A 17,397-nucleotide genomic window follows, 5' to 3' on the forward strand; every position below is an offset into this window, starting at 1 on the left:
TCCACCCCTGTTGAAACAGCAAGTTTCCTTGGACTCCCGTCAGAGGATATTGATGACAATTTGTGATCGGCACTGCTACAACAACAACAACAACATCAGTTCGTAGATAGTCAATAGCCTTATCGTGCGAAACTTGTGCTTTGCGTGACTGTCACTAAAGATGTTTTATATACTTTTTCTGGAGCTTTACGGCAGAGAAATGGGAAGCAAAGTAAAATTGTATTCACACGTACTTCGGTGCTTTTACGCCTTCTTCAGGTAATATTATTTTACTAAAATAATTTTGTATTTCAGTACACTGCACCTATGCACCATTTAACTTCTTTTAGAGGACTAGCCCTGTAGACTAGATGTCAAACAAATTAAAAATGTAAGAGCTGCTTTTACGAGAAGTTATAACAATATTATCTCAATTGGGTGTCTACAGAAGATATTCCCTGATTGATTTGGTAACTGGGAATTTTACTGACAGAAATTGTCTTTTCGGCTTACAGAGAAATACAAGCTCATACACGGTCTACGGGGTATTGGTGTAGTTGAGCTTACTTCCCCAACATCTTTTAACCAGAATTGCACTTTACTGCAGGTATGCGCTTCGGAAATTTGCTGTTGTCAACAGTTAACAGCCGTATGCAGTTTCAAAGAGAACTAAAAAATCCATATAAAATTAGACTCCAAATGTGCTTGAGAAAAATTTCATTTGTCAAACTTTCTTATGCAGTGCGCAGTTCTTAAGATATTTCCACTACTATTTTCTAAAGATTTTTAGGAATAAATTCACCCGGCAACTCTGGTTTTAGTAAGAAATTCTTTGTTTCTTAAGAAAAAAGTAATATTTCGCAAGGCAAACAAACAAAAAAAGTTAAAAATTTTTTTTAATCAATTGAAATTCAATATTGTATATGGGGTATTCCGTCCCATTTCGACCAATTGTGAACCCGACCCCTTTAGAATTGGCTGAAAGTTTTTCTTCTTTTTCTAGCTTACGAAAGACTTTTTTCAGAAGTTTTTCAAATTTTTTCCTCCAACTCAAAAATAGTTATGAATTTTAAAAAACACCGTTTTTGTTTTCAATTTCCAACTACACGAACCTTTTCTATGTTTGTGTGAAGATTATAGCTCTCACTCGAGAATAATTGATGTTTCGGACTCGCTCTTTGCTATAAAAAAGATGGTTCTATCTTCTCTTAATAATTAAAAAATTATATTTATACTTTTAGTCTATTGTATTTTGTGGCGGCCACCGTGGTGTGATGGTAGCGTGCTCCGCCTATCACACCGTATGCCCTGGGTTCAACTCCCGGGCAAAGCAACATCAAAATTTTAGAAATAAGATTTTTCAATTAGAAGAAAATTTTTCTAAGCGGGGTCGCCCCTCGGCAGTGTCTGGCAAGCGCTCCGATTGTATTTCTGCCATGAAAAGCTCTCAGTGAAAACTCATCTGCCTTGCAGATGCCGTTCGGAGTCGGCATAAAACATGTAGGTCCCGTCCGGCCAATTTGTAGGGAAAAATCAAGAGGAGCACGACGCAAATTGGAAGAGAAGCTCGGCCTTAGATCTCTTCGGAGGTTATCGCGCCTTACATTTATTTTTTTTTATATTTCTCAGCTGATGAGTTTCTCTCTAGCTGAGCGGTTTTAGATTTCGGCGCTTAAGAAGCCACTGCCTCTCAAAGACTCGGTAACAAAAAAAAAATATAAATAACACATAAATAAGAATTAGGATACAAAAAAACAAAAAAAAAAGTATGTATGAATTAAAAAAAAAAAAAAAAACAAAAACAGGATTAGCCTGGTTTCATCGGGCCACTTGAGGGCAGTGCGCTGCCACAACGTCTGAGAAAAAAAAATGCTATAACTTTTTCAAAAATTGACCGTTTGGGATCTTTTTTTTTTTTTAAAATTGTTTTTAAATGTACTTTTCGGAAAAAATTCAAAAAAATTTTTTAAAGGTTTTTTTTTGTAATTTTTCAGTTTTTCGAGATTTTTCGAATTTCGCCCTTTTTTTTTTCTCATAAAAAACCAATCAATTCTGCAATTATCTCCACTAATCCCGGAGTGGGCCGAGAATTTTTTTTTTATTTAATTGAAAAAAAAAACTTTAAAATTTTTTTGTATTTTTTCCGAAAAATACATTTAAAACATATTTAAAAAAAAACATGATCCCAAACGGTGAATTTTTGAAAAAGTTATAGCATTTTGAAAAAAAACACCGTTTTCCAACTCAAAATAAGTTTTAAATATTTTGAAAAAAACACCGTTTTGCTATATGCTAATGCTATAACTTTTTCAAAAACTGACCGTTTGGGATCATTTTTTTTTTTTTAATATGTTTTTAAATGTACAAAAAAAATTTTAAAGTTTTTTTTTTTTCAATTAAATAAACAAAAAAAAAATTCTCGGCCCACTCCGGGATTAGTGGGGATGATTGCAGAATTGATTGAAGTTTTTTCTCGAAAACTGAAAAATTACAAAAACAAAAAACTTTAAAAATTTTTTTTGATTTTTTTCCGAAAAGTAAATTCAAAAACAAATTTAAAAAAAAAAGATCCCAAACGGTCAATTTTTCAAAAAGTTATAGCATTTTGAAAAGCAGTGTTTTTTTTTTTTAAATTCATAACTTATTTTGAGTTGGATGAAAAAATTTGAAAAACTTCTGAAAAACGTCTTTCGTAAGCAGAAAAAGAAGAAAAACTTTCAGCCAATTCTAAAGGGGTCGGGTTCAAAATTGGTCGAAATGGGATGGAATACCCCATATGTATTGTGCGTGAGTCACCATGCGTCGTCAAACGACAAAATTTCTTCGCTGCTCTTATTTTCATGCAAAAGAACAAAATCAAAATATTTCTTGAGCGCATTCTTAAGAGCAATGTAGTATAAAGACAAAGTATAAACACCTTTCTGACCAGTTGTTTGTGGCAAGATTTCGTAGAGTAGAGCGCTAACACGATACAGTTCTCTGAGTCCCATCGCAGCTCAGCAGTTTAGCTTTCCTAAAGACAAGTTAAAAATCTCTAACTCGATGTCGTCTGATCTTTAAAATCATTAACCAGGAAATTGTGTCCTCATCAAATAATGTCACAATTGGTCATAATAATCTGCCTTAATATAGAGCAGCCGCCAGTCCACCTTACGACCATCCGATGACTTATTTTTTGTATAAACGAATTTAAATATTGTCATAATTTGATTACTAATCATAAGTTATAATCAAACACTTAAAAATATTGAGCTTCATTTTCTTTATTTTCACAACATCTTTTATAAATTGATTTTACAATTAATTAGTATTGCATAGAACTCAAACCTTTATAAAAAATAAAAACAAATGCAATATGCCATAGCCTACGAAAGATTCAAGGCCGAGCTTCTCTTGCAATTTGCGTCGTGGCTTCTGAAAATTTTCCAACAATTGGTATGTTTACGCAGATGAGTTTTCACTGAGAAATTTTAAATGGCAGTAATATACTGGGAGTGTTTGACAAATCCCTGCCGAGGGGCGACCCCGCTTAGAAAATCTTTTTTTTCTAATTGAAAAAACTTTTTTCCAAATTTTTGATGTTACTTTTCCCGGGAGTTGAAACCAGAACCCTTGGTGTCATAGGCTGAGCACGATACCACCACACCACGGCGGCCGATATATATAATTTTTTTAAATCAACTAACTAATGAAATTGTCAACCAATTACAGCATTTAACCTTAAAATCTTTACATAACTACTCTTACATAAGCAATTAATCCACAGCCTTATTAATTAGCTTATTTTATTTAATTAATATTTTTCAATGGTGTGATAGTAATTCCAATATTTAATTAGCGTATTTCAAATATTGGCACGTCTTAGGGTGAGCTGCAGTTCTTTTAGTTTATTAAAGTGCAATCTTTTCTATTCATGTTCTTAAGGAAAACCAATGCGCCCAAGAGGTTATGAGGCCGACCTGAAGACTTATACTTTTAACTTATTCACTTTAACCCTAGAAAGATAACTTTATTTTTTTTTACCATAGAAAGATAACGTGCGCCTGAGAAACGTGCTCTAGTTTAAGGGCCCTAAAAATATAAAAAAAAAAAACTTACATTTTTATACCTTTCATGAACATGAAATGGTATATTAACTTTGACCCGATGTTTCTAACATTGAGAAATAAAGAAGATAGACTCACCATTAAGTATACCGAATTGATCAGGGCGTCGAACTGAGTTGATATATGTAGCCATGCCCGTCTGTCCGTCCGTTCGTCTGTCCGTCCGTCTGTCTGTTTGAACGTAAACTAGTCCCTCAAATTTTGAGATGTCTCAATGAAATTTAGCACAAGGATGTATTTTTGTATTATATTAGATATTTGTCGGATCCGGTAGGATCGGACCACTATAACATATATCTCCCATACAACCGATTGTTCAGATAAGACGATTTTGGTCATTCCTGCCGCAATTTAGAAAGTATAAACATGAAACTCGGTGATATATATTCTAATATATCATAGAAGATATCCTGAAAAAAAGCACTTTGATCGGAGCTATATATAGTTATATCCCATACAACCGATCGTTCAGATAGAAATATTTTTGGTCATTTCTCCCTTAATTTAGAAAGTATAAACGTGAAACTCAGTGATATATATTTTAATATATCATAGAAGATTTTCTGAAAAAATCACGTTGATCGGAGCTATATATAGTATATATCCCATACAACCGATCGTTCAGATAGAAAGATTTTTGCCAATTTCTCCCTTAATTTCAAATATAAAAACGTTAAACTTGGTCATATTTATTCTAATATATCGTAGAAGATTTTATGAAAAAATCATTTCGATCGGAGCTATATATAATATATATCCCATACAACCGATCGTTCAGATAGAAAGATTTTTAGCCATTTCTCTCTTAATTTCCAATATAAAAACGTTAAACTTGATGATATTTATTCTAATATATCATAGAAGATTTCCTGAAAAAATCACTTTGATCGGAGCTATATGTATATAGTATATACCTATCCCATACAACCGATCGTTCAGATAGAAAGGTTTTTGGCCATTTATCCCTTAGTTTTCAATATAAAAACGTGAAACTTGGTGATATATATTTCAATGTATCATAGACGATTTCCTGTAAAAATCATTTCGACCGGAGCTATATATAATATATAGCACATACAACCGATCGTTCAGATAAGGGGGTTTTAGGCTATTTTTTATTTTATATATATCTTAAAAATCGTTTAGGTGTGTGCATCTGCTCACTATATATTTCTTATCTTATACATCCGATTATTTGGAGATTACGAAGGGGTAAGATTATTGTTCAGCCCCATTCATGAAAGGTATGAAGTTTTCGGCACAGCCCAAGACAGTCCCGTCCTTCCTTGTTTTTTTTTTTTTTTTTTAATCATTTATGTGATATATATTCACTTGTTTTAAATGTTTCTTTAAGAAAAATATTATTTTTTTAATATATTTGATTTTTCTTTGACTTGCCCTTACAAAAATCAGTATTTTTCGAAGGACCTCAGTTTATAGCAAAAAAATTAAAAGAAAATATATTTTTTTGTACTTCAATTGAATGAATTAACTGTTTTAAACTATACTTAAAAAAATATTAGCTAAAATTACCATTTTAGACAAAAACTACATACAAAATTTGTTGTCACGTAAAAGATAACGATACGTCTCTTAGACGTATTTTTAAAAAACAATCGTATATATTTCAGCAAACAAAAAAGTTACTACTGAAAAACACCTCCCCCCCCTCCCCCCACTGACAAGCTGGTAATGGTAGCTGAGAAAATTGAGAATGAGAATGTTCTCTCATTACGATTGTGGGAGACTGAGAGCAAAACTAAAAGGACGTATGTCTCACAGACGTACGTTATCTCACTAGGGTTAACTGAAATCACCGTTATGATACAATTCTAAAAGTTTTAAAAACAATTTAATACTACCATATAAACAAAATTGCATGTATATTCATTTTTTTAGGAATATTTTTTACGTTAGTTGTTACTTCCCGAGGCAGGTAGGCAGAAGTGAGGCAGCACGGTACCACTCCAGTTTTACCGAATGAATACTTCTGAGTTACTCTGTACACGGTATTATAGTGGCAGAGTTAGCAAACAGGCAGTTAACTTCACTTACTGCCTATTTCAAAAAAATTGCGAATAATTTTGGGACTGGTTTCGAGAACAATTCAGAACGATTTCAAGGTTTTCTGTATCTTATGCCAAACCTCGCCTAAATGGTTTTAAAATTTTTAAAATTTCTGCCTTGAAAGCTATGCGGTGTCACGCCAATTTTTATTGTTTTTTAAACATATGCATCCAAAACTATAAAATCAATCAATATACCTAGATACACTATTTTCATAAGCTAAAAAATTGCAGCTTTCTTTCTTTTCGTTTTTGTCAAAACATTGTGTTAAAGAGCAAATGAAAAGATAAACTATGACATATCAAATTCGTATTCAGGAAAGGATTAATAGGGAATATTAATTTCCTGCGTGTTAAAGAAAATTGTAAAGTATATAAAGCATTGCTTCATATATACTCGTACCCCTGCAAGTTCTTGAAAAGAACACAGCAAACGGCCTTCCCTTGTTGTAGCACCGAGGTATATTATCAGAGGTTGAGGACCGCCTGTAAATCTCTGTTCATATATGTATATGTATGTATACTTATGTCATATTATAACAATAATATACAATTTATACGCATTTGCTCGAACAATTGTGATTAGACTAGCAATCACATCCGAGTACTACATTTTTCTGCTCTCATGGGTTTATAGCGCACTTTATTAGATGAAGCAGTATTCTTAGATCAGATAATACCAATATTGTAATAAATATCACTTCTATTGCATTGCACTTGCACTATCCATATGCTTGATCTCGCGACTCCACTGTCGTCTGCAGGGACTGGGCACGCTGTGCTTCTGAATGTAATAAACTTGTGTATTTTTTACATACACATTTCTATATACTTGAGTCTATTTTCGTTTTTATTTATTTTTTACTTAAACTGATTAACGACAATTATTTCTCTTGACCATTGATAACCACCAGAAGTTTTGAGAGGTAGTCGCTTTATACAGAGAGGGAGCAGGCCCCCTCTAAATTTGCAAGTGTGTGTTCAAGAGAGAACTAGACCTTATGTTTGCATGCTCATTTAGATATGTTGAAGAATCATAGCAACATGTGCGCTAGCACCAAAAAGTCAATAAAACTTGAAATTTTCCACATTCATAGAGATAACAGAGAGTTCTGACTGCCGGAGTACTTACGAAATTGCTTTTGTGTGTGTCCATATATTTTCTGATAGTGCGGACCAACGCACAAGATGTTGATCGTAATACAACATTTGCCATAATGAGCTACTTCATTTTACCTGCTGCATAACTGAAAGCAATCAAAGCCATGACAGTTGAGTTTCCCGATTTGCTTTGTTTTCTGATGAAATGACTACCATATCTTAAAAATAGAATGCGACTTTTTTTATAGTATCTCTATTCATTCCGAAAATGACTCTAAAAATTTTCATTCTTTTATGTTTGATTTCTTGCTATTATGCGAATAAAAAAATGTGTAAAAATAGCCCATTCTTAATTTGAAACTCATAACCAGGGGATGTGACACTCTGGCTACAAAATTAACAAAAAACAAGTAAGGACAGGACTGTGCCGAAGACTTCATAACTTTCATGAATGGGGCTGAACAATAATATTATCCCATTCGTAATCTCCAAATAATGCACTGTATAAGATAAGAAATATATAGTGAACAGATGTACATACCTAAACGATTTTAAGATAAATATAAAAAAAATGGTAAGGGGGTTTACCTGAACGATCGGTTGTCTGGGATATATATTATACATAGCTCCGATCGACAGGATTTTTACATGAAATCTTCTGTGATATATTAGAATATATATCACCAGGTTTCACGTTTTTATATTAGAAACTAAGAGAGAAATGGCCAAAAATCTTTCTATATGAACGATCGGTTGTATGGGATAGGTATATACTATATACATATAACTCCGATCAAAGTGAATTTTCAGGAAATCTTCTATGATATATTAGAATAAATATCACCAAGTTTAACGTTTTTATATTGGAAATTAAGGGAGAAAGGGCCAAAAGTCTTTCTATCGGAACGATCGGTTGTATGGAATATATACTATATATAGCTCCGATCAAAGTGATTTTTTCAGAAAATCTTCTATGAAATATTAATATATATATCACCGAGTTTCACGTTTATGCTTTCTAAATTAAGGGAGAAATGGCCAAAAATCTTTCTATCTTAACGATCGGTTGTATGGGATATAACTATATATAGCTCCGATCAAAGTGATTTTTTCAGGATATCTTCTATGATATATTAGAATATATATCACCGAGTTTAAATTACCTTCTTTTAAAAGTGGGCGGTGCCACGAACAAAAAAAATTTACTGAATTTCTCTTCTGCGTCATAAGGTCAACAACCCACCTACCAATTTTCATCGCTTTATCCGTTTTTGGTAATGAATTATCGCACTTTTTCGGTTTTTCGAAATTTTCGATATCGAAAAAGTGGGCGTGGTTATAGTCCAATTTCGTTCATTTTAAATAGCGATCTGAAATGTGTGCCCAGGAACTTACATACCAAATTTCATTAAGATGCCTCAAAATATACTGAAGTTATCGTTTTTACGGACAGACGGACGGGCGGACGGACGGACATGGCTAAATAAATTTCTTTTTTCGTCAGATCATTTTGATATACAGAAGCCTATATCTATCTCGATTAGTTTATGCCGTTACGGGCTACCGTCATGCGAACCAAATTAATAAACTCAGTGAGCTCTGCTCAGCTGAGTATAAAAACCAACGGTAATTTCTAGTAGATTGTACATGTCAATGTTTCTGTGTAAATTTACAGTGTTTGTAATAACGATCGACGTGTATATTTAGCATGACTTTGCCGTCAAAGAAGGCGTATAGTGTAACGTAAAATATCGAACTTTTAACTACCAGAGTTGGGTCATTATTCAATTGGTATATCTAGCGCCTTTTTTGAAAATATATCGAATATGTTGACCACAGACGATCAAAAGCCTACTATTCGGAGGGATGTAGGAGCCAACCAGCGTTGTAAGGTTGTGGGGCTTTTTTCCCAATTTTAACTTATTGTTGTGAAATCAAAATCGAAGCACATATTGGACAGCAATACCAAAATGGATATCAAAAAGGGAAAATTATTATGAATCAGTGGAATTCCTTGCATTAAAACTACTTTCCTCAAAGAATGACGTTCCAGCATTATTTTCCAACTGGGGCTCGGCATGCAAACACACAATCGTTTTAAATAAGGCATTAAGGTATGTGTGGATTTGTTTGAGTGGTAAGTACTCATTGCGCTCTGGTGTTAGCTGTCTTTTGCTCTTTCAGTGTGTGGCTAATGTTTTGGTAGTAAAACTAGTATCTGCACTAGCTAATCTACAGTATATGAGTGTGTGTAAGTGCAGAGGGCACTGTTCCGTATGAAGTAGTGCCGCTGATGGCACACAGTGGTTTATTTAGGTTGTGCTAAAAAGCGGAAAAGTAATATTTAATGGCGGGCCGATTTTTCTTCAAAAACTGATTGAAATTAGTCTGGTAGCTGAAATCGCTTTAGCAACAGTCGACCAAAAATATGGCACTATTCTGAACGAGCGAATGAAATGTACATACGAATGTGCAGATAAACGCAAATATGTAACAATATAATAGCAAAGACTGTTCGAAGAATAAAGATGTTGCAGGGACGAAAAATAGTGTGAAGCAAGCTTCACAAAACCTCTAGTAGGTCACATTCACCACTTACCACAGCATAATTGGTTAAACTGCCACTGTATGTATTTGTTATTTAACAGTTATTTGTACACTTCTAATTCAGCTATGTGTTCAGAATTTACATTTTTACACTCTAAAACTACAATCAGTGTATTTTTGTGCTTAAATGATGTTAAAAATTGTGTTAAAGTGTTTGGTGTGGTGGAAGTGACCTACTAGAAATTTGTTAGGCTGCGCTGTTTTCCACCAAAGTTCGCGCCTGCAACATCTTTATTCTTCGTTCAGTCTTTGATAATAGGGTTGACTACATTCAAGATGGCGGTGTAGCCGCCAAATCTGTCATATTATTTTTACACATGTTCTTATGAGCGTCGTTATTTTCGGCGCGACAGAGCAGCACGACAATCAATCACGAAACCCGTTGTAGCCAGATTAAACCTAATTCTATTTTTGGGAAGCGACAGTGAGTGGCGTCCTTTTTATTTTGTCAATAAAAACTAAAATAGAAGTAAATAACAGATAATAAAAGCTAAAATCGTTCTTTTTGGACACTTTTGGACAACATAATTAATATTTTTTTCTAAATTTTTCGCTACTGTTTGCTATTATTTATATTGGTGGCTGTCGCTTTCAAAGTAACCAAGAAGCCTTGGATACGGTTGTCGTCAAGCTTTGCTTTATTGTGGTTGTGGTATGTGGACGCTGTGTTGAATGTTATCAGCCCTAATAGCGTGGCGGCAGAGTGACATACATACAAACAAACACACGAATTCCATGCATTCGTTTCAATAACGCACTGCGCCAGGAGCAGAAATGTCAGAGCCTCTAAAAAAGGGACCAATTAGATGATTTCCTTCCACCACCTCTATACTTTCCCCAAGATAGAATTGTTTAGCTAGTTGAAGCGTTTATCTGCAGCTCGATTGCAAACAAAAAGAATAGAATTCACTTTTGTCCACTCTTGGACCACTGTGTAGCTGCTTTTGTCGCTAGAGTCAAAATATTTTTTGATATTTCTGTTTACTTACTTACTTTTGTCACTCTTTGCACTCTGAAGTGTAGATACTTTTCTGTTTTTAAATGAGAGTGGTGTATCTACGTATTGCGTATTGCTGTGTCCGAGCTAAAATGTACTTGTACTGTACCCGCGCGCGCATTTTCTGAAACGATCAGTTTTATATTTGTATATAAGAGCATAACCAACGTGTTCACTGCAAGCAGTTGACTTTAGAACGCTTCTCAAACGAGAACGCGATAAAATTTTTTTGTTTAAATATTTTGCACGCCAAATAATCGGAACAAAAACAAAACACACGTATAAATAACGAATAAATTCGAAATAAAAAAAAAATAAAAATTAACTCCTATAAGAAATTAATCAGTTTTAATACAAATATATTTTGGAATTTATTCAAATAATCTTATAAAAATTTAAAAAGTGATTTTGTGTTTTGAAACAAATTTTTTATAAAAAGCATTTTGCAAGTCGTTTGTGATAAGAATCGGCGTATGTTGAAAATATAAAAACATTTATTGCAATCGATCCTTTCAAAGTCTTATCGATTTACTTACGTCATCAGTGGTTTTGTAGATTTTTGTTTTAGCTGTCGACTTTCCCCACGCGATTTGTTGCCTTAATAAATAATCTAGAACAGAGAGTATAAAAACGTGCACGTTTGCTACATTAACATATGTAAACATATCAATATATATAGTACATATACTTAAATTGAGAATTATCACGGCGAAAAGTTTTTTGACTGTAAGAAACATCAAGAAAAATAAAAAAAATTATTAATCTATAAAAAATCTATATAGTATATTTATGAATACAAAAATAAAACAGCATAAGTGACAATGCGTATGTAGCTTTTGCAAACATACGCACAACAATAATAAATATAAACACCACATATTAGACCAAAGGATACCTTCAACAGCCACTACAAAAACAGACAAAATGGTCAAGAACAGACGTTTTGAAAGTAAAGGTAAAGATCTCAATAAGTTTTAGTACAAACGCAATAAAAGTTTGCTCACTTGGAAATATACATATATTCATATCAGTGACAAGTTTAGATATTTTTTCATTTTATGCGCTGCTGTTCGTATGGCCAAACTTTTCTGGGGAGACCCCGCATCAAATTTTCTACAACGGTTTTATCTCGTTTAGCGACTCTGTTTGGCGCATTTCAATCTAAAATAAAGTATTGTTTTAAAGAAGAATATTAATCAAACATCAATATAGTCTAGCGAATTAAAGCCCAGCGGCTACGCTGGCTAGGCCGTGTTATGCGAATGATAGATGACGCTCCGGCTAAGAAAGTGTTTTTATTGGAACTCGTGGCGTGGTAGCAACTGGTGGTCGGGATTACTACTGTTCGCACTTCGGAAATTGTAGCTCTTAAAAACAGCCGAAAAAACTGGAGGTGCAATCAACAACTGGCCAGTATTGATGCTAATCGTTAAAACCGTGTCACGAAAATCATGACTTTTAATGAACCATTAATAGCGGCCATAACTCGCCTTTGTGCGAGAACACCAAGGAGCCACAAATTATTTAAAGAAATCGTCTCGACGACTAGTGTTAGGAGTTAGATCAGGGTTAGGTTCGAAGCATACCTGGATTAAGTGATTGAATGACAGTCACTGTGCAAGGAGCTACACCGAAAATCCTAGATCTTTCCGAAATGGCCTAAACTTCGGTTTCCTTAAATACATATAAACAAAAACTTTCAAAATATAATTTTTTTCAAATAGAAAAATTTAGTTTTTTAATGTAAGTACGCCGCCGCCAGCGATAAAGTGATAGGCGTAAACCTGTACTACGAACCACTTTAGGGTAATGTTCTGACGCCAAGTCCGTTCAAAATATAGATTTACCATTATAGTGACGTGAAAATGGCAGAAGACGTTTTTGAAGACTCTCTTAGATGTAAACTTCTGTATTGATAGTTTCCATCAGATCATTCTGCCCAACTGTATTATCAAGGTGTTTTTTCCGAAAAGGAATAGTTTCCTCAGACTGCAAGCAGTAGAACTGGGTACCTGGCAAACTTTATCAGGTCCATTTTCAAAGACGTTCCGTCGTCCATAATAAAACTCAAATATTTTTTGGCCAATTTGGTCTCATAGAGCTTACGTGTATGGGAATTGCTCTTTGGAGTTTGTTTTTCACTTCTTTTGGAACTTTTGCTATTCAAATGCGATGACGAAGAGTTGATAAGGTACATGCATCAACTTCTATGCCGGATATGGTCGGCCGAGCGCATGCGTGATGATTCGAAGCTAGGTGTTCTTTGCCAAGTCCAGAGGGAGGTCCTGTCTAATCCACAATAAGGGAGATCCTAATAATTGCAAAGCTTTACTCATTGCAGAGCGAGTCTATTACATTTTTTCTGGATGTGATTTGATATAATATCGAGATTTGAACCTGCAACCTTTGAAGCGGAGCAAGCATGACATTCTTATATCACAGTGTTCGATTTGATTTAGTACTACTATTGTTACTTTTGAATATAGAGAAGTTCCATTTTCATCAACATTTGACGTCATTGCCGGCGTCAATTCATTTTAAACTTCCGGAATTCTCAAATCTAAAACAGTCGGACCATCCAATATAACACATACATATATATGTAAATGCTTACTTACTTACTTAGTTGGCGATTAACAGTTATGGCTGTCCAACAAGGAACGCCAGTCGCTTCTTCGCTGGGTTAACTGGCGCCAATTGGCCACAACAAAGGAATTTAAATCGTTTTCCACCTGGTTCTTTCAGCGGAGTGGGGCCACCTTCTCCCTATGCTTCCATAGGGGGGCTCCAATAAAAATACTTTCTTAGCCGGAACATTATCTTTCATTCGCATAACAAGTCCGTAAATCTTTCAAAGAACTTTTCTCTTGAACACTGCCAGCGCAGCTTCATCTGATGTAGTCATGGTCCATGCTTCTTCAACGTATATATAGGACGGTTACGATTAGTGACTTGTAGTGCATGATTTTCGTTTCGTACGAGAGAACACTTTACTCGTCAATTGCAAGAGCGATTCTTCGCTGGATTTCAGAGCTGATGTTGTTGTTTTTGTTAATGGTCTAGTCGACTTTAACTGGAGTTTAAACTCGCACTGGAACATTGAGTCTAAGTTGCTAAGTCAAACCCAGAAAATTCTAAGCTATGTACAAATTAAAAAAACCTTGCTAAGCCTTCATGTTTACGCAGACGTATATCTGTGGCTTCCCGGCATAACTGAAGAAGCTACTCACATCTATTTTCGAGAAAACCGGCAATACAATTTTTAAATTATTCTTGATCGTGCAATTGTTTTTCTGAGAAATGTTGGTATTACGTATTACGAACCAAATTTCTATTTGATATCATCGGTTATGCCGGGAAGCCACAGATTAAATAATTTTAGCTAAAATATAGAGCAAAGCTATAAAACAAAGCAATATGCAATGACAAATATATGTATTAGCGGGTCCATTTTCATTACCATTCGTTGCGGTAAATATACAAAAATCTTATATATTATTTCTAATTGCTGTTTTTATGTATAGGTCCGTTTTTCGCTCTTATTTGGAATCCAAATCTATAAATAAAGTTTTGGTTTTAAAGATGGGGATTCATGCTATTAGCGAGCTTTGGTCATTATTAGTCGTAGTGCTTTTGATTAGCTATATTTTATTAAAATAATTTGTTAAAAATAAACGATTGTGATCACACAAAGAAATCTATTTGTACTATGGCACTATTGTGAATATTTGATTAGAACTAACACTGCATTACCGGCAGTTGCTAGCATTCGCGAGATGGCAGCGCAAGCTCATGTAGTTTATAGATGTTTGATTGATAGACCAGTTGATTTCTATTGATGTTTGATATGAGACTTTTATATTTGTTGCGCAAGATGCGAACGGGTCCGGCTCGTCTGAGCATACTATAAATTGCACGGATTTCGTATATTTTGTAGTTGTGACTTTACAATCCGTGCAATTCATTTATTCCGTGCAAAACGGTTGCAAAACAAAGCGAATCCCCCTGTAGAATAAATTTCAATAACGGCGAGAAAACTATAGTTATTGGGCTTAGTTTGAACAGTTTGTTTCAAAAATTTAGTTCGAACTTAATGTTGTGAACAATATTTGATTTGCGTAGACAAATAGACTTTGTGCACATTAGAGTGCCTCATTTGGTAAAATTAAAAATTTTAAGATTTATTTGATTTTCTGTTCTTTGAAAATAGATATTTAACATCAAAAATTTATTTTTTTAAGGCAAAAAAGACATTTAGGTAATTCACAAGGTCTCCCATTAGTCGTTCGTGCTATGATTTTAAAAACCTCATATACCTTTATATATAGAACTCAGCAGCCTATGTACATATATCAGGCGTGCTGTGTTAAATGTTTCAAATGGGTTTTGATAAAAAAAGCAAGATTGGCGGTTTCATGAATCTATATTTGCTAATGGTATTTATAGATTGCCTTTCCTATGCATGCATTTATGGTATATATATATATATGTAAATCGATCGCGTGAACAGGATTAGCCTGGTTTCATTGGGCCACTTGAGGGCAGCGCGCTGCCACAACGTCCATTAAAAAAAAGAATATTTGTATGCCTCCATTGCCATACCTCCCTGTCAAGTAAGCGCTCGCGGGTAGAACGGCTGTCGCGAATGGCCAGAGAATGGAAGAAAGGTTTGTTTTTTGCTCGCGGTTATTAAATTGAAGTGCCATGAATTGCCCATTTGTGTTTCAAATCAGCTTTTCTTCTAAATGTGTATACAGAAAATCAGACTACATATTCATATTCATTTCTAAAATCTAAGTAATAGATAAAATGTGAGCAGCCAGTTATACAAGCATTTTAAAATATATAAATAATGTAATGGTATAGTAGTCTACAAAAATGTTTGAAAAACACTATTGAGCAAATGATTTAAGTAAACGAACAGCGATTTACTAGGTGATCGAGGTTGTTTGCTATTGTCAACGTTTTTTCAAACATTAGCCCTATGTATAAAAACACAATGCAATGCAGCGAATTGTATTAAAAAAAATACAACTTAAGACTTTAAGATATCTGGTGAATTGTCAAATTGTTATACTTTCGAAAATCATCTTTTCAGTAACTCAAACAATCAGTTTCTGATTTCGTCTTTTAAGCTTAATTTTCTCTTGTCCCAGCCATTTAATTTTTGCATTTACATTACGGACACACTCTAATATACATTCTACATAAAGCAGTTTTCAGAAATAATTAGTATCTATTTTCTTTCAGCCAATATTGTTTCTTCTGTTCATGCAGAACAAATATGAACAAAATAAAATCAAATATCTATTAAAAAATTAATTTATTTATTGTCGTATGTTTCGCAGTTTTTAAAAAAATATTGATAATATTTATTTGAAAAGAATATTGAACAAAATATGAAATAGTTGACACACGAATATGTACGGAAATAGCAGTGACAGTTTTTAGCAAGTTTTATCGAGTATTTTTCCTTTTTTTATTTTCGGAAGGTCAAAAAATCAATGAGAATTTTAAGAATAAATTTTACTTTGTTTCGTCAGTGCATATTTCCAACTGAAATACGAATGTTAGTATACTATACAGATGTGTATAAAAATTTGCAAAATTAGACTTTACTTTCATAATTTTATAAAGGCTGATATTGTCTTTGTAACGATGAAAGAGTCACAAGCCTGTTTGCCAGACACTTCTTGTATTGGCTTTCTCCAGCGAGACACTTTTCGTAACACAAAACTGGACCCAAATCGTGTTTTACGATCACGGATGAAAACCCTATTTTATTCAAATGATAAATATAAATCTATGAAGCTTTTCATAAAAATGATAGCACATTATGGGTCTAATAAGTACTTATAAAACCTATATTTCACGTATAGCCTTGATCCAAATTACCATTTCAGTGCTATTACGATTTAAAAAAGGAAACTACATACATATATCACGGATCGTATAACACGATAAGGGACTGTACTTTTTCATAACATAAAAGCTCAAATTTTTTTCCGACAAACAAAATTTGATTTCTTTTGTTTTCAAGACTTTGTATTACAGTTTCATTTTAAAATTGCTTGAATGCTCTATCAAGCTTGAAGGTGTTAAAAGTGTGAAAGTATCTGACAATGAGGCTAGTGACTTCTAATATCGTTACGTAGACAATGTATGAAAATCTGCTTTATAAGATGACGAAAGTAAGGTCTATTTTTTGCACATTTTTCGAAATATATCTGCAAAAGCCACTAAGACACAATCTTCAACAATCCTACTTCAGTTGGAAGAGAAAGCGAGCTATGGAAAAAAAATCGCCGTTAGTTGGCGCAAGGATCGAGATATTCAAAAAAATCGTATTTGTGGTTCGATTTGGTCCATATTTGGAACACATAGTACATACAGTCCGGTAGAGGTGACATCAAAATATTTAGTAGTTCGAGGAGGGACAGGCATACGTGGTGCAGAGTTGAGTTAAGTCTTTGGAAGGATTGTGTATTGAAGACTTAGATTGTAACAAATTGTCAGGAAAGAGTCCTAGTAATAATGAGTC

At 33.9% G+C, this 17,397-nt stretch overlaps 1 protein-coding gene across 4 annotated transcripts in view; it reads left to right on the plus strand.

Moving 5' to 3' along the window:
* LOC137245624 (putative inorganic phosphate cotransporter) overlaps nucleotides 1-17,397 on the plus strand; it is a 129,940-nt gene that overhangs the window by 27,177 nt on the left and 85,366 nt on the right. The window contains exons 1-2 of one of the 4 annotated variants that reach the window (XM_067776587.1): nucleotides 11,011-11,327; nucleotides 11,412-11,811. The exons of 1 other annotated variant lie outside the window; for it this stretch is intronic. In XM_067776587.1, coding sequence (XP_067632688.1) covers nucleotides 11,781-11,811 — 31 coding nt within the window. In that variant the 5' untranslated portion in view covers nucleotides 11,011-11,327; nucleotides 11,412-11,780. Of the gene's footprint in view, nucleotides 1-11,010; nucleotides 11,812-17,397 lie in introns of those variants that run through there. 2 more of the 4 variants (XM_067776588.1, XM_067776586.1) reach the window with 2 other exon arrangements.

Source organism: Eurosta solidaginis, chromosome 3 (assembly GCF_040869045.1).
Source record: "Eurosta solidaginis isolate ZX-2024a chromosome 3, ASM4086904v1, whole genome shotgun sequence".
NCBI classification, from domain to species: Eukaryota; Metazoa; Arthropoda; class Insecta; order Diptera; family Tephritidae; genus Eurosta; species Eurosta solidaginis.